Genomic DNA, 26,428 nt, shown 5'->3' with positions numbered 1-26,428 from the left:
ATCTCCTCTTTGCTGGGTTTCAAAATGACAAGGAGGCTGGATGCTATGGCTCACGCCTGTAATCCCAGCACTTCGGGAGGCCGAGGCGGGCGGATCACCTGAGGTCAGGAGTTCAAGACCAGCCTGGCCAACATGGTGAAACCCCATCTCTATTAAAAATACAAAAATTAGCCGGGTGTGGTGGTAAGCGTTTTTAATCCCAGCTACTTGGGAGGCTGAGGCAGGAGAATTGTTTGGACCTGGCAGGTAGAGGTTGCAGTGAGCCAAGATCACGCCACTGCACTCCAGCCTGGGCGACAGAGTGAGGCTCCATCTCAAAAACAAAACACAAAAAACAAACAAAGAAAACAAACAAGGAACACCTCTAATCCCTAAAAGGAGTTATGCAGATTACAGATCAGGTAGAGGGAATTATCTGTGCTATTTATGAATAACTTAACATTTGTGTAAATTAGAGAGCTGCTTTTGCTTTATGTACATGAATGAAACTGAAATGATTCAAATAAAATCTAATCTCAGATAATGCATCTAACACCAGTAAGGACAGCATCGATAAAATGTATCTGAATAAACTACTGAATACTCTTGGGAAAAAAACAACTCTTGGGCATGTACTGCTTTGTCTTAGACGAACAACCATGCATTATTAATATCTCCACTTCCGCCAGCAGATGTTTGAAGGTGCCTGCAGCAGAGCCCCTAAGTCTCAGAAGCAGATGAGAATTATCCCACTCAAAACATTTTATCAATTATGTCATTTTGCATCTGTTACCCGGCAGTCTGAAGATGAACATACACACATGTATGTGAAAAAGACACGTCACAACTGCTGGAAAAAACAGCCCGTCTTGTTATCAGTGTTCACCTGACCCGTAAGAAGCTGGCATTAATGTCCCAGGGGAGAACCGAATTCCCAGTAAGGACAATGCGGTTCCCCTACTTGCCGGTGAAGGCCATTGGGTCTGAAGCTCCTTCTGAGGGAGTGGGGGTGGGGGTGGGGGTGGGGACGCGCTGCCTACCCTGAGAGGTTGTCTCTGGTCAGGCTCCCGCTGTGGCGCAGGACCGTCTTGCTCAGCTCGAACAGGACGTCGTGCAGGCTCTGCTCCTCGATCCTCTTGGTGGTCAGCTCCAGCAGCTGTGTGTTCCTGCGGAAGAGCTTGCAGGCATAGCACGTGGCTGCGGCCGTCTCCATCTTGTCTCCCGTGAGAACCCAAACCTTGATCCCGGCCTTTTGCAGGGCCTCGATGGTGTCTGCAGCTTTCTCCTGCAGCCTGAGGGAGGCAAAACCAAACACAACACAGAGAAAAGTCAGTGCTGACCCAAGAAATCCAAATAAGGAACTGCAGAAACTTGCAAAGCTGACAAAATATTGTTGCCCCTCAAAATCAAAACGTGCCGTGCTGTGGTTCATGGTCTTACCACAAAGCACCTGAAGCGGCTTCTGAAGGTCTGAATTAGTGTTTCACAGCGAAACACTTTGTAACAGCAGAGAGATAAACATGGATCAAACATTTGAGATGGAAAGCGCTGTCTGGTGTCACTGACATCTGACAAGCCTGGCAGTTTTCTGTGGAGCTGGGACTCACTACCTGGGGAGGGTTTCAGGAAATTATAACCACCACCAAAAATGTCTCAACCATGGAAAGATGGGATCTGGACTCAAGGTGGTCAGGAATATTAATTATCTTTTGTTTTGTATAAACTGTTCTAAGTTTGTCACTTAGAACCCACTTGGGGTCCAGGTACCACTAAATAAAATTAAAATACTGAGAATACTACTAGTGATTCTATGGCCAACAGGTATCATGGGCTTGCCACGTGCCAGGCCCATGTGACACTTCCTGTGTGCCATCTCTCATGCTCACCACGATGTCATGAGTAAGGACGTTAGCATCACACCCGTTTTACATACGGAAAAGCCAAAGCCTGCAGATGCTACAGAAGGTATCTGGGGATAAGCGGCTCTTCTGACACTGGTCAGGTCACTTCCCTCTCCTTGGAAGATCTGGGGTCAAAACCACGTTTGCCTCATTTCGGGGCCTGCATTTTTTCTAGGTTTTAGACTTTACTTTCGTGTGAAGGAACATGTAATGCTTCCGGAAAGCATGAAAGGAAGGATTTAAATTCTAACTGGAATGATCCGGTTTTCTGGGAAGAACTTCCTAGCTAGAAGTCTCAAGATCAGACAATCATAGTACTCTATAGATGGAAAAAACACCTCTAATTTTATGTGTGTGTGTATGTATGTGTATATATATGTGTGTGTATCTATATGTGTGTGTGCATATATATAGAGAGAGAGAGAGAGAGAGAAAGAGTGAGCACGAGAGCAAGAGAACGCCTTGTTATGTTGCCCAGGCTAGGGTACAGTGGTATGATCTCAGCTCACTGCAGCCTCCAACTCCTGGGCTCAAGCGATCCTCCCTCCTCAGCCTCCCAAGTAGCTAGGACAACAGGTGACTGCTACCACGACCTGATTAATTAAAAAAAAAAAAAATTCAAGAGATGGGATCTCACTATGTTGCCCAGGCTGGGCTCAAACTCCTGGCCTCAATCAATCCTCCAGCATCAGCCTCCCAAAGTGCAGGGATTACAAGCGTGCTGCACCGGGCCTGGCCCTGTTTACAAGCGTGCTCCACTGGGCCTGGCCCTGTTTACAAGCGTGCTGCTCCAGGCCTGGCCCTGTTTACAAGCATGCTGCACCGGGCCTGGCCATGTTTACAAGCGTGCTGCTCCGGGCCTGGCCCTGTTTACAAGCGTGCTGCACCGGGCCTGGCCCTGTTTACAAGCGTGCTGCTCCGGGCCTGGCCCTGTTTACAAGTGTGCTGCACTGGGCCTGGCCCTGTTTACAAGCGTGCTGCACTGGGCCTGGCCCTATAACTTGATTCAAAAGGAAGCCGAAGCTCAGAGATGTTTTGCACTTGCTGACCGGAGATTTTAAGGAAATAATTTATAAGCAAGCATCATCACTTCGAAGCCACTGAGACCCTGCTCCGCCGCCAGGCGTTAAGTCTCCACTTTTCTACATTCCCAATCCAGTCAAGTCAACCTGCCCCCTGCTCCAGAGGCTCCGTCCCATCTGCTCTGCGGGAGGCATCCCCACGCTCCTCCACCACGGCCTCTAAAGATCGACCCAGCTGCTCCCCAGGCAAAGACCATTCTATGGACACCCCTCTTCTCCTGGACAGACAGCAGGTGAGTGGCTGGCCATGACAGCAAGGCCCCACCTCCCAGCAGCACCAGCAACAAAGCCTTTCGGCGGTCGTGGCCCTGCGCTCTGAAGCCTTCCGGTGTGCAAGGCTCGTTCTCTACACGGTGCTCCGTGCGCTTACTCCGGACTGAACGGGGGAGCGTGACTTCAAAACAAAACACAAAACCACCAAACAAAACTTCCCACTTCACCTAATACTCCATTCAGATCGAGAACTCGGGGAATATTTGTTCAACACACTCAGAAAATGCAGGGTTAGTGATGAGGATTTCAGTTTTGGACCGAAATGGATCTTAAAGATTTTCAAACTTGATGCTTTTAACTTCCAGGAGATAAACTCCTAGTAAACTTCCTGAAGTTTCTGCTTCATTCTCATCAATTGGAGCATTTATTTTCTCTCCTCCATTCCTACAAACCACTGAAATCCACGCCTTTCACTCAGCTCTGAAGGTGCCATGTGGACCTGACGACTGTTTCTTAGTGGCCTCGGCCTCACACAACTTTCAGTCCCCATTGTGGAGCTGGGGCACACTGGCAACTCTCGCCTTAGAGGCACCTGAAAATCTGTAATTGGTAATTTTGCTGATTATGATGATGATTAGTTTAATTTTCTACTTCATTAAGTTTTTTCAAATAATGATAAACACATTGAGTATGTAATGATCTAAGAAGTAATAACAGTATTTGGAAAGAACTAGCAACAAGTTTAGGAACAGAGTTAGTTGTTGATTCCATTGTAAAGAGTAATTACAGCCAGTCATGACTGCTCATGCCTGCAATTCCAGCACTTTCAGAGGCTGAGGTGGGAGGACTGCTTGAGGCCAGGAGCTTGAGACTAGCCTGGGCAACACAGTGAAATCCTATCTCTACAAAAAATATGAAAAATTAGCCAGGCATGGTGGTATGTGCTTGAAGTTCTAGCTACTCAGGAGGCTGAGAAGGGAGGACAGCTTCAACCTGGGAGTTTGAGGCTGCAGTGAGCTGTGATGGTGCCACTGCACTCCAGCCTGGGCAACATGGCAAGATGCCATCCCTTAAAAAAAAAAAAGAATTTGTAAGAGTCCTTCTGTCTTGCCTGTTCATGATATGAAAAAGCTATTTTCACTACTTCCTGGGAAAGTGTGCTTTCAGGCGTCTTATTCATGGATAACAAAATATCCCACAGGCATGACCTTCCCGACATGACTCTAGCGTGTAGCAGGACACCTCGCCTCTCCCTGGGCAGCAAACACGCCCACTGGCTGTGCGGCCGGCCTCCCTCCCCTCCACTCGCCCTCACACACACCACTGGCTGTGCGGCCGGCCTCCCTCCCCTCCACTCGCCCTCACACACCCTGGGCCGTTGGCCTGCATCCTAGTTTGTGTTTACTTTACCGGTCCTCAACAGCCGTGGCACCAAGCAGAATCAGATCTTTCTCTATTTGCTCATAGGCTTCTGCTAACTTTTTCTCTCGATCTTGAAGGGCCACTTTGGCAGCCTGCAGCAGTTTACAAATGCCTTCATATTCTTCTTGGATCAGCCTCTTGTAAGCAACACACAAAGTTCGGAGCCCCTCCTGCAGAATACAACGCAGTGTTTAGCATAAATTCAAGGTGTCACTTGCTGAAATATTACGCTCCTTGGCCTTCCCAGTATCCCTTCTCTCATTAGAATAACTAACCCAGGAATTGTAACCCTTTCAAAACTTACAGTACTAAGTAAACAAAGAAAGATTACAACTCAACCAACTCTCGAAAGGAGTAAGTCATCAACAAGTGAATTATTTAAGTCCACATTAAAGATAAAGAATCATTATGGATCAAGCATATGGATCACAGACTAGAAAGCTTGGAAATCAGTAACAGAAATCAGGGTCATCTACCAAAAGATAAAGTTCATTCCTTTACTTTGACAAATGCAGAGTTAAACTGAACCTTTTTTTAAGGATAATCATTTGTAATTTTACGGGCAATATCAAGTGATATTTCTAAAGTAACCATGTTTTATGCAGGAAGTTTGTAAGGTGGTTGTTCTTTCACAATGAAGGAAACCTGCCAGGTTATTTATTAAAATCATTGGTTGCACGGGAACATAAGAAATTAAGAATCACAAATTCTTTACTGTGATCACGATTCTGGATGTCACCACACAGAGAGGATGCAGCCGCCACCAGCAAGACACAAGGAAGGGGGGCAGAGGCTGAAGCGGCCACAAGGGGGCGGTTCACAGATGAACCTCTTCATTCCGTCAGTCAAGGCTGCTGAGGGCGACCGTCACAGAGGTTTACCGATGATCTAGGGTGTTTCCCTTCCCTTTTCCCTGCTCCTTCAGCCCCTGATGACAGTAAAAGAACCATAATCCTCCCAAATAACCATTTTAAAATCTGGGAGAATGCTGGTTTTTAAGAGTTTAATCAATGTTTTCCATTATATGAGATGAAGCGTCCCCTAACTCTCAGGGAAGGCTCGTATTTATCACCAGTTTCAGACCTCTTAATTCGTGTGAAGGACAGAATTGCCACTGGGTCAATGGCTCTCATGGGCCTTGAGCTCTCAAAAGCCAGAAGGGGAAAGGGGGAGTTGAAGAAGTGAGAACACAAGACAGGGTCTATGTGTGCCTGAGTCCTGTTCACTAGGAACACTCTTGAACTCCTTCCTTCCCATCCTCCAGATATTGTCTCCTGGTCGAGAATAAGTGAGAAGCCAGTGGACCTGTCTCAGAGGAAAGCAGCACTGAATAAACACTGCTCAGCCGCCCCAGCCTCACCTCCCGCTGAGCACACGACCTTGCAGCTTTCTGCTCATGGGTTTGCCTCTATTGTTAGGCGCTGGGTTCTCTGGCTGTGGGCGCTGTGTCTGACTTCATCACTGAATCCCTAGCACACAGCACACAGCCCAAACCCAACAACTTTTGCTGAATAAGTAAGTGGTTGAAATTAGACCTTTTGTGCACCTGGTCACCAAGTTACAGATTGGAGTCATAAATGCGAATTGCAGAACGAATTCTCTGACTTTTCCTAAAAGGCAATAAAACATACAAGATATACAGCTTCAGTCTGAAACCGGAAAAACTGCATAACAAGAAAATGGTTTTATAGGATAATAACCCAGAGTGGCCCCAGAACTTAGGTTGCTGTGAGTGGTAAGCAGAAGCTTTTGGAAATAAATGTTTCTGCTTTTAAAAGTCAATCAGGGACTTTCTCTTGTGGTAACACAGAACATAAATACTTTTCTCTATTTCTCCTGCTAAGTGCTACAAAAACCCTGGACACAGCACATAAAACAAAGCCAGATAAATACACTACAAGAAAACTGCAGAACAATATCCCTTAGAAATATAGATGCAAATATCCTCAACAAAACACTAGCAAACTGAATCCAATGGCACATTGAAAGGATCCTACACCACAACCAAGTGGGGTTTATTCCAGGAATGCAAAAGTGAGTCAGCATATGAAAGTCAACGCAATATATGACATTAATAGAATGAAAGGGAAAATCCCACATGATCATCTCAACTGATGCAGAAAAGGCATTTGAAAAAAATCCAGCCCCTTTTGGTGATAAAATCATTTAATAAACTGGGTAGAGAAGAAGCCTCCTCATCGTGGTAAAAACCACTTAAGTGAAAAACCCAGCTGAGGGCAGTGACTCACGCCTGTAATCCCAGCACTTTGGGAGGCCGAGGTGGGCGGATCACCTGAGGTCAGGAATTCAAGACCAGCTCGGCCAGTGTGGTGAAACCCCGTGTCTACTAAAAATACAAAAATTAGCCAGGTGTGGTGGTGCACGCCTGTAATCCCAGCTACTCAGGAGGCTGAGGCAAAAGAATGGCTCAAACCCAGGAGGCAGAGGTTGCAGTGAGCCGAGATCGCGCCATTGCACTCCAGCCTGGGCAACAAGAGCAAAACTCTGTCTCAAAAAAAAAAAAAAAAAAAAAAAAAGAAGAAGAAAGAAAAACCTACAGCTCACATCACCCTCCACGGTGAAGGACTGAAAGCTTTTCCAGGATCAGGAACAAGACAGGGATGCCCGCTTTTGCCACTTCTATTCAACAGAGTATTAGACGCACTAGTGAGAGAATCAGGCTATGAAGAGAAAAAGGAAGTTTCCACATTAGAAAGAATGTCTTTCTAAGGCCTATTTGCAGACGACACGATCCTATATCTAGAAGACCATGAAGAATGTGCCCCCCCTACTAACTGAATTCAGCAAAGACACATGGTACAAAGTCAACACATGAAAACTAGTGGCATTTCTATACACTACCAATGAAAAATCTGAAAAGGAAATTAAAAAAAAATTCACTTATAATCACATCAACAAGAGTAAAATACTTAGGAATAAATTTAACCAAAGAGGTGAAAGACTCGAGGCTGAAAAATACCAAAGTTTGCTGAAATAAATTATATAATACCTAAATAAATGGAAAGATATCCCATGTTCATGGATTGGAAGACTTAACATTGTTAAGATGACAACGCTACCCAAAGTGATCTACTGATTAAACGAAATCCCTATCAACATCCCAATGGCTCCTCCCTCCCGCCCTCCCTCCGTTTCTTTTTTTTGAGACAGGGTCTTACTCAGTTACCCATGGTAACATGCAGTGGTGCCATCGTGGCTCACCGCTGCTTTAAACTTCTGTGCTCAAGCAATCCTTCTACCTCATCCTGCCTGGTGGCTAGGACCACAGGTGTGTGCCACCACCCCGGCTGATTTTCCTTGTGTATGTTTTGTAGAGACAGGGTCTTGCTATGTTTCCCAGGCTGGTCTCAAACTTCTGGCCTCAAGTGATCCTTCTGCCTCAGCCTCCCAAAATGCTGGAATTACAAGTATGAGCCGCCGTACCTGGCCCCCAGTGGCATTTTCTGCACAAATGAAAAAGCCCATCCTAAAATTCCTATTAAATCTCAGAATAGCCAAACCATTTTACAAAAGAAGAACAAATTTGAAAGACTCACACATCCTGGTTTCAAAGCCTGCTAGAAACTGACAGTAATCAAAACAGCGGGAACTGGGATAAAGACAGACGTAGAGAGAATGGGATGGAACAGAGAGCCCAGAAATAAACCTCCAGGTAAGTAGTCAAATGCTTTTCAGCAAGGGTGTCAGGATCACTCAGTGGGAGAGGAGAGTCTTCACCAAACGGTGCCAGGAAAACTGGATAACCATACACAGGGGCATCAAGTAGGACCCTCCCTTTACGAAAGATGCAAAAATTAGCCAAACAAGGACTACACTCCTAAATTTAAGAGCTAAAACTAGAAAACTTATAGAAAAACACACAGCAGTGGCTAATCTTCATCATCCTGGATTTCACAGCGGTTTCCTCGACGTGCACTGACAGCAAGCACAACCACCGAAAGGAGAAATCAACTGGACTCGAAGGACACACAGGCCCCTCTGGACTGTCTCTTTACTTATTGTCACTTCTCCTAAATCTGTAATTATTTCAAAATAAAATGCTGCCAACCGAGGGGGCCCTACAAGTGCCCAGCTCACTACCCAGACCCAGCTCACTACCCGGAGAGCTTCCAGGCCAAGGCTTGGGCAGGGGAACGAAGCCGGAGCCGGTGAATTCTCTGAGTTACGGGGCAGACCTGGGCGTCAAGGGAACAAACATCAGAATTCCCAGGATGAGTGGATGCCAGAGGCTGTGGATGGCCCCCTCTGGCACCTGTAGTTGTGAGGAAGCTCCTGGAAGCCAGGAACAAGCCATTAGGAGGAGGGTGGGACAGCCTGCTGCCAAGAGGCACGGCCACTCGCCAGGCACAGCACTCGGGGCCTGGCAGGCTGGGGAGCACCACCCGGGGCAGGCACTGCTGTGGGTCTGCTGAACATCATGAAGGCGTGGCCTGAAAGGAACAGAAAGGGCTTCCCAGGAACTCAGCTGCACCCCAGAACAAGATTTAAGATCTCCAGGAGGACCATGATACCCAGAATCCAACAAAGCTCACAGGCCACTAGCATGCAGGGGCACTGTCCCTGCCCCAAACAAGGGGACTGTGCAACCGCTGTGGCTGGCCCAGAGCTGGCAGCAGGGGTGCCGTTAGCGAGGAGGATTTAAACAGTCACCGCCACTGGATCACACACGCCCCATGTTAAGCAGGGGAATGAGGATACAAAACATGCTGGCGGAATTTCTAGACATGAAAACTCTGACGTCTGAGGGGAGGGGTGTCCTGCGTGGGGCGCTGACAGGTTAGACGCTGCATGGAAAAGATTCGTGACGTGGCAGCAGAAACTGTCTCTAACGACACGTGGAAAAACTTAAAGGGAAAAGCCTTCGTAAGCAATGAGACAACGTTCGGGAGTCGAGTACATGGGTCACTGGAACTGCTGAAACGGAGTGGGGAAGAAAAATATCTGTAGAATAATTGCTGAAAAATTTTAAACTTGATGAAACTCCACAGATTCAAGATGCTCAAGGCTGCTGAGCAAAGAAACACATTATTCCACAAAGGCATCCCATCACGAAACACCTCAAAAGCAGCCATAAAAGGGAAGCTGTGGACAGAGAAATGCAGATGCTGTGACAGCAGGAGAAAAGGTCACATCGGCCCAGCCCCAGACACGCAGAGCAGGCGACCTCCAGCAGCTGCTCCCGCAACAGCCCCAACTGGAAACAATCCATGTCCGCCAAGAGGCGGAAGAACCAAGAAACTGGCCCATCCGTAGAAAAAACCAGTACTGCAAGTGCTCGGCAAATGAACTAGTACCGCTAGTGCCGGCAACTGGACTGGTTAGTACCGCTAGTGCCGGCAACTGGACTGGTTAGTACCGCTAGTGCCGGCAACTGCTTAGTGCCACTAGTCCTGGCAACTGGACTGAATAGTACCACTAGTGCCTGGTAACTGGACTGGTTAGTACTGCTAGTGCCGGCAACTGGACTGGTTAGTACCACTAGTGCCAGCAACTGGACTGGTTAGTACCGCTAGTGCCTGGTAACAGGACTGGTTAGTACTGCTAGCACCTTGTAACTAAACTGGTTAGTACTGCTAGTGCCCAGCAACTGGACTGGTTAGTACTGCTAGTGCCCAGTAACTGGAGTAGTAGTGCCAGTGCCCAGCAACTGGACTGGTATCACTAGTGCCCGGCAACTGGACTGGTTAGTACCGCTAGTGCCCAGCAACTGGACTAGTACCACTAGTGCCTGGAAACTGGAATGGTTAGTACCGCTGGTGCCTGGCACTTGGACTAGTACTACTAGCACCGGCCACTGGACAGGTCAGTACCGCTAGTGCCCAGTAACTGGACTGGTCAGGACCGCTAGCACTGGCAACTGGACTGGTTAGTACCACTGGTGCCTGGCACTTGGACTAGTACTGCTAGTGCCCGGCAACTGGACTGGTTACTATGGCTTGTGCCCGGTAACTGGACTAGTACTGCTAGCGGCTGGCAACTGGACTGATTAGTACTGCTAGTGCCTGGCAACTGGACTGGTTAGTATCACTAGCGCCCAGCAACTGGACTGGTTAGTACCGCTAGTGCCCAGCACTTGGACTAGTACTGCTAGCACTTGGCAACCAAATGAGTGCTGCTGTTCATCACAACAGAAATGAACAGGCCCACATGGCCGAGTCTCAGCAGTTATGGGAGTGAAAGACGCTGGATGAAACAGCCACCTTTTGTGATTCTGCCGATAGGAAGCTCCAGAAGGTGGGCACGAGTCTGTAGTGATGGCGAGTGGAGCGGTGGTCTGCAGTGAGTGGGAGTTGGCAGGGATGGGAATATGAGGGCGCGAGACAGTCTCTGGGGTGAGGGAAGCGTCCCCGTCCCAACAGGCAACGCTTCCACGTGTGCATTCGTGTGTCAACGCCCTTGCTGCTGTCGCATTTTAAATGCGTATAGATGAATGTATGGCAATTACATCTCAAGAAGGCTTTTTGAAACAAGCAGCAAATGGACTTTAAAATCGTCACAATTCACGTAATCCATGTGAAGGATGCTTGTGCTACTCAGAGGAACCTGCCTGGCTTTCATGCCGCAACTCTGTGGCTGGAGGAAGTCAGTGCTATTATTTTGCAGATCCCGCTCGGAGAAGTTCAACAATCCTAAACCTGCTGCTGATTTATGGATTCCTGTTGGTTCCAAGGCAGCTACTTTGTAGTGCTAGCTGTTGTTTTAACAGCAACTTAAAGGTGAATGATCTGCACATTGACAGCATTCCACAAAGTTCAGAGCCGCTCTGGCTGCTGCAAGCACAGGCTCACACGTGAAAGGGCTCCTGTCCATCAGCAGGAATTCTTAACGCTCTGACATCTACAGTAATCAAGTGTTGAGACTGACAGTGAGGACAAAGGCTGCTTTATTCATAAATGGTAAGTGAAGGCAGCGCTGAGCACTATGGCCTCTAGTCCGAGGTTCTCTTGGCTCAGCCTTCCTTGGTGCTGAGCCAGCCTTGGAAGTCTTGTTCCCAGTGCGTAGCCATTCCGGCCAGCGTCATTTTGGACCTCTGGGAGGAGAGCCTGTCAGTCACTGTTTCCTTCTCATGAAAAGATGAAGACGGTGTGAGACGAGGGGCTGCCCTGGGCTGGAGTGAGGGAGAAGACCCCAGGGTGGCATCGGGAGAAGGGGGCAGACGCCGTGGGACAAAGCAGCCACAAGGAGAGCAGAGGGAGCGCATCCACCCAGCCACACGTCACCTAGCCACGCGTTGCCCAGTGTTAGGGCGTCTGACGGGAGGGAGCGCGTCCACCCAGCCACGCATCACCCAGTGTTAGGGCATCTGACGGGAGGGAGCGCGTCCACCCAGCCACGCGTCGCCCAGTGTTAGGGCGTCTGATGGGAGGGAGCGCATCCACCCCAGCCACATGTCTGACGGGGAGGGGAGGCCCTGCTGTGAGAGACACTCAGGCCATCCCCCTACTGCAGCAGCCCCAAAGAGAGAAAGCCAGACCCGCAGACTGGCAAGCTCAGGTGTGCGGGCCGCTGGGCAATGCTACACAAGTGGTGGAAAGAAACCTTATCATACAGGCTTAAGACCCAGATGGGGAAAGAAACCCGAACAGGTGATGTCACAACAGAAAACGAAAGCACTGACTTGTTTTGAAGCAAATCACTAGAAACGTCAAGACAAAGACCTTTTTGCTCCAATACAAGGACCACAAACATGCTGATTCTGACTCCCCAAAACATCAATCAACCAACCTCGCACCCACCCCGAAATAAAACCCTGCGCAAGGCTGGGGAGGAGACGGCCTGCGCCTCGCTGGGCATTGGAGGCCCCTTGGGGTAGATGTCGGCTGAAGTTGCCCGTCTGTCTGCATCTGGCCCCCCTTATTTCTGAACATTCCCCAGGGGATACAATACACCATTCCCAGCCAGGAACCTGTGGCACATGGAATTCCTTCCTGACAACAGGGGTGCTGACTGCCACGAGGCCCTCCCCAGCCCGGCTCTCACCACTGCGTTCCGCTCCACTCTGGCTCGGATCTGGTCAACTTTGCCTTCTATCACTCGGGGGAATATCGAAGAATCTGCTCCTTTGCAAAACAGATAAATTTCTCCTACAAAATGAGAAAAACGAGGAGTTTAATCACAATATGGGGAAGACTAAATTATTTTTAAAATTATGCCATTATTAAAAAACCAACAACCGGGATAGCGGTGTGGAAACCTTTTTAAAGAAGATTTTAATGGATCAGTTAACATGTTACAGTCAGGAAAAAAATAAAACCTACAGATTACCTCCAAAGCCTCATTTTATTCCTACAACCCTAGACATCTCACAGGAAAGGCGGGAACCAGGAAAAGAACTTGGCTCCGGGCCTCTGTTTTCTCTAGGAAAGACACAAAAGGGGATAAAACGCCCTCGGGATGGGGGCTGGGGTGACCCAAAGCGGGTCATGGTTTCTGAAATGCTGGAAGGTGAACACAAATCCCCTTCGGAGAGCCATGTGTCCTCACGCAGAGCGAGGCCGCCGGGCCACCCCCGAACTTGGAAGAGTCACAGGAAATGTTGCGTCATTTTTTCCCACGCCTCCCGTAACACTGCGACTGCTGTGGACATACTTGTGCCGTGAACGCGGGCTTCTCAGGCCTCGGATAAAGCGAGTTTCTCTTTCAGGCACTGCAGCACGCAGCAAAGGCCATGACAGCTCTGCCGTGATGCGACCTGCTCCCGACACACAGAGCCCCCTTTGCTCCTGAAGCATCCCCTGGTCTGCGAAGCCACGTGGCACTCTGCCAGGTGGCTGGTTTGTGCCTGGGCGCAGGAAAACGCCACGGTACTCCATCTCGGCGACGGCAGGGTGGGAGAAGCACCACAGCAGCCTGAGCGGCACGCTTCGGAAGCTCCATGCCCAGCTCCTGGCAGCGCAGAGAGAGCCCTGAGACCCCTAGACACTGAGGTCCCTCGGGAAGTCTATCGGGGACCAAATCCAGAGGGCCCCAGGGTGGGCAGGCAGTGGTCCCCAGGGGGGTGGTGGGAGGGACGTGGGGAGGGGACGCTCCTAGGCTGACGACCCGGATCCAAGGCCTGGAGCTTGGACAAGGACTCAGGAGTAGGAACAGGTCCACGTTGCCTTCCTTCTCGGATCCCGGGAAGCGCTAACTCCTGAGACACCGACAGGGAAGCCGTGGAACACGGCTACACCTGACGCTCACGTGGCTGAGGTGACTGCCAACCTGCAGCCAGAGAGGATGGCACCTGGTGATGCGGGTGTTGCCAATACATGGAGCAAACCGGTGCCGAGCAAAGGCTGGAGGGCATGGGAGAGGATGGAGGCTGAGGCTGGAGGGTGCAGGACAGTGAGCAGGTGGGGGACGGAGGGCACAGGAGAGTGGGGAGGCTGAGGCTGGAGGGCACGGGAGAGTGAGCAGGTGGGGGATGGAGGGGACGGAAGAATGAGCAGGTAGGGGATGGAGGGGACGGGAGAGTGGGGAGTCTGAGGCTGGAGGGGATGGGAGGCTGAGGCTAGAGGGGATGGGAGAGTGAGCAGGTGGGGGATGGTGGGGACAGAGGAGTGAGCAGGCTGAGGCTGAGAGCTGGAACCCGGAGGGCCCCTGCAGAACTGCACAGGTGTGACCACGGAGTCTCAGTTGCTTAGCACAGAAAAGCAGGGCCCGGGGGTTAAACCACCCAGCCGATGTCGGAGCCATTTCCCGACTCCCAGAGTTTCCAGCCAATGCTGTGGTGTCATCAGATGCGGTTTAGAATAACGATGGTCCAGATGACATCATGATGCATTCTTGAACAGCAGCACATTTTTTACTAGAAATTTCATGTTTCATGGCTCACAACTCATGCCAAGAGCATGTGAATGGCTTAACTTTCCCACTGTTTCAGCTTGTGAATTCTGCTGTAAGACACAGGACACCTTCAGCCTGAAGAGTTGGTCAGGAACAGCCTTGGAATAAAAAAACCCAGAGGACAGACCAAAAGTTAATCTACAACGAGCAACAGAAGACCGTGTTTTGCAGCTGCTTTGCAGAGCCATGCACACGCAGGTGACGCGACCGAACACACAGGATCCTGTCCCCAAGACAGCCGGGCTGTGTCGCAGGTGCAGCCATGGTTGGTGGCTGTCCCCTCCAGGACCAAGAAGGGCTTAGTGCCATTTGGAGAAGAGAAAGGGCTACAGAACCTCAGTTTGAGCCCATGGTGGGGGGTCTCTCACTGGGTCTCACAGACGAGCTCAAGGACATGGAAAGCCAGGCATGACAGCAAATGTCCTCGAAATGGCTGGAAAACAGGGCACCAAGGAAGCTGCTCCCAGAGGAGCTCTAGGAGGGTGCACGGTTAGGACTTTCCTTCTTCTCTTTCGTCTTTTCTGCTTTTCTTTTTCATAGATGAATATGCTTACGTACTCTCCCTTTCTTCTTTCAAGTCGGTGTTCCATGGACTGCGTGCATCTTACCTGGGGTGCAGTGAGCATCCGCAGGATCCCCCCAAAGAGAAAGACTTCACATCTCCCTTTGAAAGGGAATGCCTGATGCAGCCGAGTAGCCTGTGACTTCCAAGTCCTCCCTCAAAATTCCACTGCGGAGAATCCCAGGAAAGCACATGACTGAGGTACAGACATCCGAAAATGGGAGGCCCCTGTTGGGGCTGCCCGGCCCCCCAACACTGAGATCCGGCTCCGACAGCCGCACCCCCACGCAGGGCTGAGCCCAGGGGGAAACACGGGCTGTGAGCTGGCTGCCGGGTCTCCCCGCCCAGTAGGCAGAACTCCAGTGCAATTAGTGTGCCTCTCCAGGGAGGATTACCACTTACAGAACACCTTGCTTAATTACATATTCAAGCTTCTCTTCAAAGTAACTGACGAGTGGCTGGCTTCAGACAGCAGGGCAGTCTCTCCTGCAAGTTCTCAGTTCCTCAGAGAGGCCCTAGGAGGCCCACAAGCGTCCCCGTGCGGATGGGAATATTCTCATGGCACAAATGCCTCCAACCTGGATTCTTCAAGTGATCCAGTAGCTCTTCAGCCTTTTGATGGTAACAGAAGTTATTTACAAAGATTCTGCGGCGTAGCCCACAACCTGAGCCCTGAGGTCTTGGGCATTCAGGATGCAGCAAATACCCTTTGTGAGTGTGAGGCAGGGGCGGCCGAGCGCGTGGCAGGGGCGGCCGAGCGCATGGCAGGGGCGGCCGAGCGCATGGCAGGGGCGGCTCTGGGGTGAGTGCATGGCAGGGGCAGCTCCAGGGTGGCTGATGCTTGCCTTCTTGGGCACTGTGGTCAGCCCCGCAAGTCATGGGCAGCATGTTCCAGTCACGGCTCAACAGCTAGATTCGACTTCTACAGGGAAAACCGCGTGATGGGATGGACCAGGAACTTCCTACCCAGGATGCGTTTATTGCAGATAACTCCAAGTGGCTGAGACTCTCAGGACCGCGCCTCATCCGAGCCGGGGGGAAGGGCTCCGACACACAGAGGTCTCACGCATCCGAACCTGTTCTCAGACCCCGTCCTGCTGATCCCATGGTCCAGCTGGCAGAAGGTCTTCACGGGAGTCCTGGCAACATTCACACACAGACGGTTCCTCGTCCTGTGACCATCAGTGGACGTCTCACTGTGGAGCCCGGATTCGTCCCACATTCGACGGCGTGTCTCAGAGGTGATGCAGCGGGACTGTGTCTAAGGAACCAGCGGAGGCAGCTGGCAGCCCCCAGAGCAGCAACGGCACCCTCCTGAGGCTACTGCCCACCCTGGAGCCGCTATGACTCACAGGGCGTCACTGAGAGCCACACCGCCCCCCCACAGCTCCTTCCGGGGCTTAGAAAGTGAGGCACCAGGGTCCTGATCAGAAGCGAGCCCGACGGCTCTGATGAAGGCCCTGCTCCATCTACTCTGTGCTAAAGTGAGACTCGGCCGTCTTAGGAAGATGCTGCACGGAGCTCTCCGCACGGAGTCTGTCTGGTGCCTGGGAGCGGCTGTTTGGTTGTTTGCCAGGCATCTTCCCAAAGAGCTAAATGCAGCCTGGGATTGTCCGGTTTTAGGAAACAATGAAGAGTGAGACCCCACAGCTCTCGACAAAGCCCCGCTCCGATGCTGGGCTCTCAAGGGCACAGGATTTGGGAGCACTCGGTGGAGGGTGGCGTGACGTGAGCGTGTTGCTGAGAAGAGCATCGGTTCTGCGTTCGGGATGCGTGCGGGCTGCCGGCGGCCGCAGACAGACGGACGGACAGCCCCACCACAGGGCAACGTCCTGCACACGGCTGTGGGGCTGAGGGCCGGGAGAGGCTTCCTGAGCCGTCCGTGGAAAGGACAGATGGGTGAAAGGCCCTTGCTATGGGAAAGCACTGCAGGCAGCAGGGAATGAGGCCACTGTGGGGGGTGCGGGCAGTGCCCTCTGGGGACACTTAGGAACAGTCTGGCGATGAAGGTGGGTGAGAGCCTCAGAGGGGACGCTGGGAGAAGCTCAGCACCGGCGGGTGGGAGCTCTTAGGAAGCGATGGCCACGCAAAGGGGTGGCCCCTGCAGATGGAGCCCATGGGCCCTGCCTGTCCGGGGCAAACAGCCAGGGGCGCCCACGCCTTCGAGCCTCAGCACTGTGGGCGGGAGCCTGAGGGGCTGCGCTGTTGAGTGACCTGTGGCACATGTCATATCCCACGTGACCTGGTGAGAGGGGGGGGAGACGAGGTCGTCCACCTGTGCATGGGGGATGCAAAGTGCCGGGGAGGGTCCCTTACAGGGAGGTCAGGGGACCACAGACGTGTCCACGTGGACTGGAGAGGGAATTGTCCAGGACAGGGGCAGCCACAGGTCAGAGTAGGGGGACCAGAAGAGTGCCCACCCGTGTGGGTCACCAAAACATCACGGCGGCCACAGGGCCCTGACTGCGCCCCGCCACTGCTCACCCCAGCTTTCCGGAGCACGAACCGAGTGTGCTGTTCTCACAGACACACTGTTACGGCAACCGCCAATCAACAAAGCTCACTTTGCAATTTTGAACATTATTACAGATACATTTGCAAACCCACACTACCTTTTCCTTGAAAGTGGTTATTTAAAAACATTTTATGTCATTTAGCTCTGCATGGAGAAAAGCGGGTGGGGGTAGGGATGGGCAGAGAAACACTCACAAATGCAGTTAAGCAATTTTCAACAGTAAAGTGGCCCCAGCTCGACACTAAAAGATGGACAGAGCAAGGGTGCCGGGTGTTTAGCCCAGGACTCCCTCCTCAGCATTTCAGAAATGTTTTATTTTTTAAAAATAAAAAAATAGCATTTTGAGAGGATCTGTCTATACTCTTTTTAAAAAAGAACAAATCATTCTTAAACGCTAAATCCTTAAAGGTCCTGTAGAATTTAGTTATCAGAATAAAACACAACCACCATGTATAACTTAATAAAAGAAAAAGAAATTTTACCTGTAGCGGATTTTACAATTACACTCATTCTCCTTCTAACTGAGTCAAAACTTAAAATTTCCAGCAATTCAAACCTGAAAGAGAAACGCAGAGGGTTACACTGTCCACGTGGGTCCTCACGCGATTCCATCTGGTAGCTGCGAAGCTCTCCGCAGCAGAATGGCTGGGGCAACCCTGGCCCCTCGTCAGGGGACACACGGGGGCCGCTGGGTGAGGGCTGTCCTCACACGAACGCCCTGAGAGGCCTGGATTTGAAGGACGCGGTAGGTGTACCAGTGAGGCAGAGTCTGGGCCCCGTGGCACCTGTGGCACCAGCTCCTCACCACGTCCCCACCCGACCCAGGGCATGGGCTCACATTCTGTCAAGCAGGCTACGCTCCCTATGCACCGACTCCCTCCCTAAACGTTGCTGAACAGACTCAAAGTTGTGTCAGAGCTTGGATCCTTGCCAATGAACCGGCATCACCCTAAGAGATCAAAACCACGGAAAAAGCAAAGGACACTGGCGTTTTGCCTGGTGCCGTCCTGTTACCGGAAGACTCAGAAAACCTGTGTGGCGTCTGGAGCATTGGAAGTGTTTGGGAGCCCCTGCTGCCGCCCCTCAGTCTCCTCAGGGCCTTGGACTCAGTGGGACGCTGAGGAGGGGCTCTGGCCACAGTGCCAGCCCAGTTCGGAGCCAGGGGTTCCTCGGCAGAGCCCTGACGGGGGCTCTCATCTAGTCCACGATCTCACCGCCTCCACAGCTGCAAACCCGGAGCCTCAACAGCAGTGACTTGCGGCCCCCAGGAAGCCCAGGGCGCTGTGGGGAGGGCACAGCTGGTGCCAGTGGAGGGCCCGGGTCACCCTGGAGCCCGGGAAGCCCAGGGCGCTGTAAGGAGGGCACAGCCAGTGCCAGCAGAGGGCCCGGGTCACCCTGGACCCCGGGAAGCCCAGGGAGCTGTGGGGAGGGCACAGCTGGTGCCAGTGGAGGGCCCGGGAACCCCTGCTGGATCAAGGGGTTTGTCCTTTCCCTTCCACTGGGGAGTTTATTTTCCCTAAGAATGAAATTTTAAAATCCAGGTGTTTTGAGGTCGTCACCACCAGATCTTGTGTCTTTGCTGGAACGGTGACCGCACATTCATGCTTATTGAGTCAGATCTCAGAAAAACCATCCAGGGGAAGCAGCCCTGTGGCTGAACCCAAGCCCTTCTCTAATGGTCCAGCACTTCTCCAGAACATCTTGTAACATTCCCGGGGTGTCACTGGGAAGGAGAGGAAGCGAATTGCGGGAGAACATAGAGAACTTGTGTTTTCCCTCAAATACAGAATCTTATAAAGACCATTCTTTATTCTTTAGTCCCTTCACATCTGAGGGCGAGTTGCACATACCTTTCGACGTGGTTCTCCCTGTTTAATACCTCCATGTAATTGTCCTTCAGCCTCAGGTAGGTAAAGCCAAGTCTGCAATGCGAAGGGAAACCTCAGGGTGAATCTGAGATACTGATGTTCCTCTTGCACTATTTGCTTTGTATTTTGGTAAAGCATTCTTTTCAAAAAAGAAATACTTTCAGTTAAACAGAGATTATAAACTGCATTATAAAGTTACGAAATTATCATTATGAACTTATTTACCATCTCAAAAAATCTTCCAAGAGCAACAGAATTTCTGCCCAACCCAGCCCTCCCTGGTACGCAGCAGTGAGGCACTTTCTTGTCAGTATTAATTGTTCTCCAGCAGAGAGTGGCGGGCACATGGCCTGCAATCCTTGCTTCGATGACACCTTCACTCACTGGTTCGTGGGCTCTGTTGTTGCTGGTGAGCAGAGAACACGATGCCAGAGGGAGAGGGTCTCTGAGAGGCTGTGACCCCCAGACCAAGCCCCTTGAGTCACGACGGGGAACCAAGGCCCAGCGCAGGCCTTCAGCCAGCACGTGGGTGCACCCATCTGTGCGATGCCTCCTCCTGCATGCCTGAGGGTCAGCGACCTTCAAGGCCTTGTGGGAGCCGCTGGGATGGCAGAGACAGAGCATGGCTTCGGGATGCGAGAGGCCAGCAGAGGACCCGGGAGACAGACGTGCTTCCCAGCACAGCTGCGGCCATCATCGCGGCACCAGGGGGATGGGAGTGGAGGCCTCTGGCCAGCCCAGGTGGGAGCAGCAGCTGGAGGAAAAGCTTCAGGGCGGGGAGAAGTCTCAAAGGGGGGCAGAGCAGCCTGCCCTCACTTCTAACACCTGTGATGAAGGCAGTGGCATTCCTGGGCACTTGTGTTCCAAGAAGAGAGAAACCCAGCTCCAGGAAGCCTCACCTACGCATGTGTGCGTTTACGCATGAACGAAGGGCCCCAGTGATACTGCTGACGTATCTGTGCTGCTCAAATTGCACAGAGAAAACACATCAGTTTAGCAGCAACAAAAACATGGCTGTAATGAGGGGAGAAGCGCTAACATGATTCTCACCACACTCAGTCCCTGAAGGCAGTGTCCGTTTATTACTTTTGGAGAGGGGAGATTCGGTATTACAGAAGTCATGAGCTGCGTGGATTTGAAAACGGCTTCCCTGAGTTGAAATTATCCACGTATCTGGGATGCCTCAAGCATTTTTCCAAGCGTTTGCTTAAAAGGTGGGCGGTGGGAGGTCGTGCACTAGCTCTGCTCTGCCCCACCCAGGCTGTGGCTCTGGGAAGGCTGCTGGGCCTCTGGGCTTCAGTTTTCTGAGATGCAGGAGGGATATTTGTGTTAAAGGAAGGATTGTTTCCATATTTCAAAGCCTGTGGTTATTTGGAATGACCTCTAACTTACTGCAGACCTCAGGAAGAAAAGCCAGCCACAAAAAGTCAGAGCTGAAGACTCATGCGCTGGGGACCAGACACTGCTTATCACGGTGGGAGGGGCTCATACAGGGACGGGGGTCCCCAGAACCTGGGCGCAAAGGCAGCAGAGCTCAGTGTGCAGGGCACGGGGTGGGGCTGAGGACGCCTCCAGATGCAAGTCCCTGACTGGGGCCAGGGTGGGGCTGAGTCACATCAGGAAACCCAGGCAGACCCTTGGCCCGAGACGTACCTCTGGACACCTTCGACCAGCGCCACCTCGTCGGGTGAGGATGAGATGTACACACAGGATTTCCCCCCGTCTGGAGACTTCCTGGGGCCATCCACGCTGTCATCATCTTTCACCTGGACAGTGTGGCAGAGACAGAGGGCCCGGAAAAACAGCTCCTCGCGCTCCTATAAAAAAGCAGTTCCCAGAACCCACAAATCACTATGCATCCACTGAAGATAGAGGGAAATAGGCACAGACGGAAAACACGAAGGGGGGTTTGGTCCCTGCAGCCGCGAAGGCAGCTTGCGGGCGGTGAGGGGTTATACGGTGGGATGGAATTACGGCTTTCCATCATTCTCAAGCGCTCTGTGGTAACTGAAATTGACGGGTGATGAAGACTGAAACAGGCGTGTGTTCTTCAGCACCAGCACATTTAGAAAACACAGAGGCTTCACGTGCACTCGGAAATGGCGAACAACCACGAGCGTCCAGGGAGACTGAGTCACACGGTGCCACGAACACAGACATCCACAAACATGCTGGACCCTGGCTGTGCCTCCGCCCCGGTGCCTGCGCGATGGGGACATGCTCCTAACCGAAGCGTGTGTTAGACTAGACATGACCGTGGCACTCCTGCTGTTGACTCACATCGTAACGTTCACCCTGAAACCCCTTAAGAAGCAGGAGCTATTATCCTGCACCTGCAGCTGCAGAATCAGCATTCAGGAAGGTGAAGAGATGTGCTCAGGGCCACAGCCAGCTGGGACCTGATCCCCAAGGCTGCCCTGTGTGTGGGAAAATTCAGGAATGGCGTCAGCCTGGGACCCCAGTCCTGCCCAGAGATGCTGAGATCTGGAGCCACTGCACTCGGGGTGTATGTGAGAGTGCATGTGTGTGTCTGTGTGTGCATACGGTTTCTGGGCATGTGTATGTGTGTGTGTCCGCGTGTGAGCGTGTGTGCATGTGTCTGTGTGTGCACATAGTGTCTGGTTGTGTGTGTCTATGTGTAAGCATGTGTGCACATGGTGTCAGGGAGTGTGTGCGTTTGTGTCTGTGTGTGCACACGGTGTCTGGGCATGAGTACGTGTGTGTGTAAGCGTGTGCACACGGGGCTCAGGGAGAGTGTGTGCGAGTGTCTGCGTGTGAGTGTGTGTGCGTGTCTGTGCACACGGTGTCTGGGTGCATGCATGTGTGTTTGCCCTGCTTCTACGGTTTTCAGAACCAATTCTAACATGGGTATCACCGAGCAGATGTGTCCTAATGGGACACCGCACACATCGCACTTTCTGACCATCCCTCCCACTGAAGTCCACAGAGAGGAGGTGGATTTTCCTGGACACTCGAGTGAAAAGGGGTGGACTCAACATGCACGCACAGCCGCCTACTCACTCACACACTTGGACAGCGTGGAGGCTGCCACCTACCCTCCCGTTGACGCTGGGGGACGAGTCAATCATGTCGATTCCTGAGGACTCTGGGAGGACCTGCCCGTTGCAGATGACGTGGGGCACGTAGACGTGGCCTTCAATGCAGCACTCCTTGAACTCCATGTTGTTCTCCGTGAGGGTGCCAGTCTTGTCCGTGAAGATGTACTCCACCTGCGGGCAGGGCACAGCAAGTCAGGACGCTCTGAGGGAGGCCCGCGCGTCTCCGAGCCAGACACACAGCGGCTGTTTCCTCCCCAGCTCCCACTGCGACTTGAATAGGCAGTGGATTTCTAAAGGTTTTCCCCCCGACAGACTCCTCACCGGGCCGAGCCACACTCCCGCCCCATCCTTCTTCCCAGTGTCCAGCAGGACCCAGCAGTCCTGGCAGGTGCGATTCTGGACGGGTGGGGAGGCCTCGGGGCACCTTCTCTGGGTTGGGAGCAAAACAGACAAAACAGAGTGTGGTCTCACAGTCACATTCCCCGGAAGGAGACACGGGTGGGGCCAGGGCTCCATTTGTTTGGGAAGACAGAGTGTGAGTGGGTCGTCCCGAACCTTACTTAACAACAATAAAAACCAAGGCTACGGAGAGGACGAACTTACTCTATCTAAAGTCTTGGAGGTCAAAACCCACAATGCCATGTAAGGTTGAGAAGGTAAAATTCAAGCGAATGAGGACAAAACAAACCTCGGAGAAAATTGTGATATGTGTTAAAGATACAACCCGTCTTAACCTCTGGTTTTAGATAAGCTCACGGGTCACATGTTTATCGTGAATAACTGAAGGTGGGAATTCTGGAACAGCGGCAGTATCTCGAGACTGAGTTCGGATGTGCCCATGGGGACGCCTTTTTCCCAAGCACTTTGGACAATGGATATTCAACCTGTGTACCCTTCTTACACAGGATTTTGAAGTAACTTAGAATAAACTCTTATTCAATCTCAAAAGTAATTTTATTTTTATTTATTTTTTTGAGATGGAGTCTCACCCTGTCGCCCAGGCTGGAGTGCAGTGGTGTGATCTCGGCTCACTGCAACCTCCGCTTCCCAAGTTCAAGCAATTCTCCTGCCTCAGCCTCCCAAGTAGCTGGGATTACAGGCACGTGCCATGCCTGGCTAATTTCTGTAATTTTAGTAGAGATGGGGTTTCTCCATGTTGGCCAGGCTGGTCTTGAACTCCTGACCTCAGGCGATCCACCCACCCCGGCCTCCCAAAGTGCTGGGATTACAGGCGTGAGCCACCACGCCAGGCCCTAAAAACATTTTTAAAAAGGTAAAATGGGTAAGAACGAAACAACAAATGTTAAGAGGTTTTGGTTTATCCTCCTGTTGAGCTTAACATTTGTTGTTCTTATCCACTCAAGAGTGTCCAGCCACTGGGCAGCGCCTCATTTAATCTTCAACTGTGATGAATGCATCAACCGTGTTATTATCCCAGTTTCAAGAACGTGGAAACAAAAGCTTGAAATCTCTGGACACAAATCCAGTCAGTTCTGTTAGCTCAGGACACGGAGATAAGATTGTTTGCTTTGTTAATATTAAACAAGTTTGTGAAAGTCTTTGATTTCTTTTTCAAATAGTTTGTTGTTTGGTATATAGAATCACTACTGACTTTTGGGTGATTTTGTATCCTGCAAATTTAGCAAATTTGTTGATTAGTTCTAAAAGCTTTTTGGTGGCATCTTTAGGCTTTTCTATATATAAGATTGTGTCATCAGCAAACAATTTCACTTCTTCCTTTCCTATACGAATGCCTTTTATTTCTTTTTCTTGCCTCATTACTCTGGCTAGAGCTTCCAGCGCTATGCCGAACAGAAGCGGTGAATGTGGGCAGCCTTGTCTTCTTTCTGATCTTAGAGGAAAAGCTTTCACCTTTTCTCCATTGTGTGTGAAGACAAGCTTTCAGCTTTTCTCCAATGCCAGCTGTGGGTTTCTCATCTATGGCCTTTATTGTATTGAGGTACATTCCTCTACACCTAATTTGTTGAGAGATGTTATCAGGAAAGGATGCTGAATTTTGTCAAATGCCTTTTCTGCATCACAGATAATCATACGGTTTTGTCCTTCATTTTGCTGACGTAATGCACCACACTTACTGATTTACACACACATCGAGCCACCCTTGCAACCCACAGGTGGTGCATGATCCTTTTGTGTGGTGCTGAATTGGTTTGCTAGTGTTTTGCTGAGGATTTTTACACTTTGTTCATCAGGGGTCCTGGACTGCAATTTTCTTTTCTGGTGGTGGGACAGTCAACCCTAAGCCCAGAGACGGTCAATGCTGCCATCACCCTCAGCTCTCACAACAAAAGACAATGCACGCCTGCCTGCTGAACTCGGCCTGAAGCAGGATTTGTGTTCCAAGGCACTCGTGCTCAGGAGGCAACACTACCTGGTAGAACAGGGCACTGCCTGCTCCTGACTCGGTTTCTCATCTGAGAAACAGGGCAATGGCACTGAGCACACAGGACACAGAGAAGGTGCACAAAGTGCTGTGCACAGGATCTCCACGGGACAGAGGCAATGGCACTGAGCACACAGGACACAGAGAAGGTGCACAAAGTGCTGGGCACAGGATCTCCACGGGACAGAGGCAATGGCACTGAGCACACAGGACACAGAGAAGGTACACAAAGTACACACAGGACACAGAGAAGGTGCACAAAGTACACACAGGATACAGAGAAGGTGCACAAAATACACACAGGATACAGAGAAGGTGCACAAAGCACTTCTGGCACAGGATCTCCATGGGAGATGGTTGTTTTCGTCGTAGACACAGACACTTGAGTGGTGGATGAATCTCTACTACACATACAAAAGAAGTCATGTTATCATACTGCACATCGACGGTGGGCACGGGCGTTTACCCACGGAGCTGCGGTCAGATGAACCTGCCTTTTGGGCTTGTCCACCTGTCTTGACCTCAGTGTGTCCCCCCGTGAGCAACAGTACACACTTCTCTGTGTGCGGGGAGGTCAGCCTCCAGGCTGGAGCCTGGTTTTGGTCAGGAAAGAATGACAGAAATCATATTCTGTTTTGCTGGACTCCAGACAGACGGATGGAGGAGGGCAGAGAAGAAATCTGCTGTACTCAACACTGCTGGGCACTTTCCTTGCCACAGAAAAAAGTTATTTCCCAATGAACTTATCAGAAGCTCACAAAATGTACCATCTATTGTTGAAAAGGAGATAGAATATTCCTAGGTAAAAGCACCTGACTACTGAGCAACTAAATCAGCGTCTGCGCATTGCTGACTGAGACAACACACCACTGTGAGGAGTATGGGACACGCTGGACGAACACACTGAAAAGTCAAACTCATCAAACGTCAAACATGATCCTTCCGTTTGTCCACCTTCCTCACAGGAGGCAGACAGAGGCCTCTGTATCTGCCGGAGTCTAAGTCTATTTACAGGCTGTCATCTGGGAGGGAGATGGAGATTTCAGCTACCGGTCTATAAAGTGGCCTTGTTTGCTAAAATACCCCTCAAAATTGCTTTCTATTTCTTCCGAAAAGACCAATTACCCTTTCCCGGTACCTGCTCTGGCAACCCTGCACTCTGCAACGTTAAGGCTGGGAAGGTAGGGAAGGTCACCGCTCTAGGCTGGGGACACCCAGGGAATGGGTCTTTCCCTAGCTCCCTTCCCAAGCCAGCAGGTCTGGTGTGTGCCTCCCGGTGGTGCGGCGGCAGGGTGGCGGTCGCACCAGACTCTGCACTGTGCACCTTGTGTCCATGATCTCATTTCATCCACACCCCAATCCTGCAAGACCAGCATCTGTTATCATCCCCATTTCACAGACTAAGACTCGAAGCGTGGCAGTGAAGCCTGAGCTCCCGCAGCCATCACGCAGCAGCAGGATCTGAACGGAGGCATCTGAACTCTCTGCAATCAACCAACTCACTGAAAGTCTGGCTTACTCATCTTTAAAGTGAAAACACCCAGCTTGCTATGAGACTTGAATATCAGGTGCAG

General features: G+C 51.1%; 1 protein-coding gene across 1 annotated transcript in view; it reads right to left on the bottom strand.

The window, feature by feature from the left end:
- Positions 1 to 26,428, bottom strand: part of ATP11A (ATPase phospholipid transporting 11A) — a 183,965-nt gene that overhangs the window by 26,919 nt on the left and 130,618 nt on the right. Inside the window, exons 13-19 of the mRNA XM_025364423.1 lie at positions 22,448 to 22,621; positions 21,045 to 21,208; positions 19,374 to 19,445; positions 18,006 to 18,079; positions 12,599 to 12,702; positions 4,586 to 4,767; positions 1,020 to 1,271 (exon numbers count right to left, since the gene is read on the bottom strand). Of these exons, the coding sequence (XP_025220208.1) occupies positions 1,020 to 1,271; positions 4,586 to 4,767; positions 12,599 to 12,702; positions 18,006 to 18,079; positions 19,374 to 19,445; positions 21,045 to 21,208; positions 22,448 to 22,621 (1,022 nt within the window). The remainder of the gene's footprint in view (positions 1 to 1,019; positions 1,272 to 4,585; positions 4,768 to 12,598; positions 12,703 to 18,005; positions 18,080 to 19,373; positions 19,446 to 21,044; positions 21,209 to 22,447; positions 22,622 to 26,428) is intronic.

This window comes from Theropithecus gelada, chromosome 17 (assembly GCF_003255815.1).
Source record: "Theropithecus gelada isolate Dixy chromosome 17, Tgel_1.0, whole genome shotgun sequence".
Taxonomy (NCBI): domain Eukaryota; kingdom Metazoa; phylum Chordata; class Mammalia; order Primates; family Cercopithecidae; genus Theropithecus; species Theropithecus gelada.
This window is presented reverse-complemented; position numbering and strand designations above follow the sequence as displayed.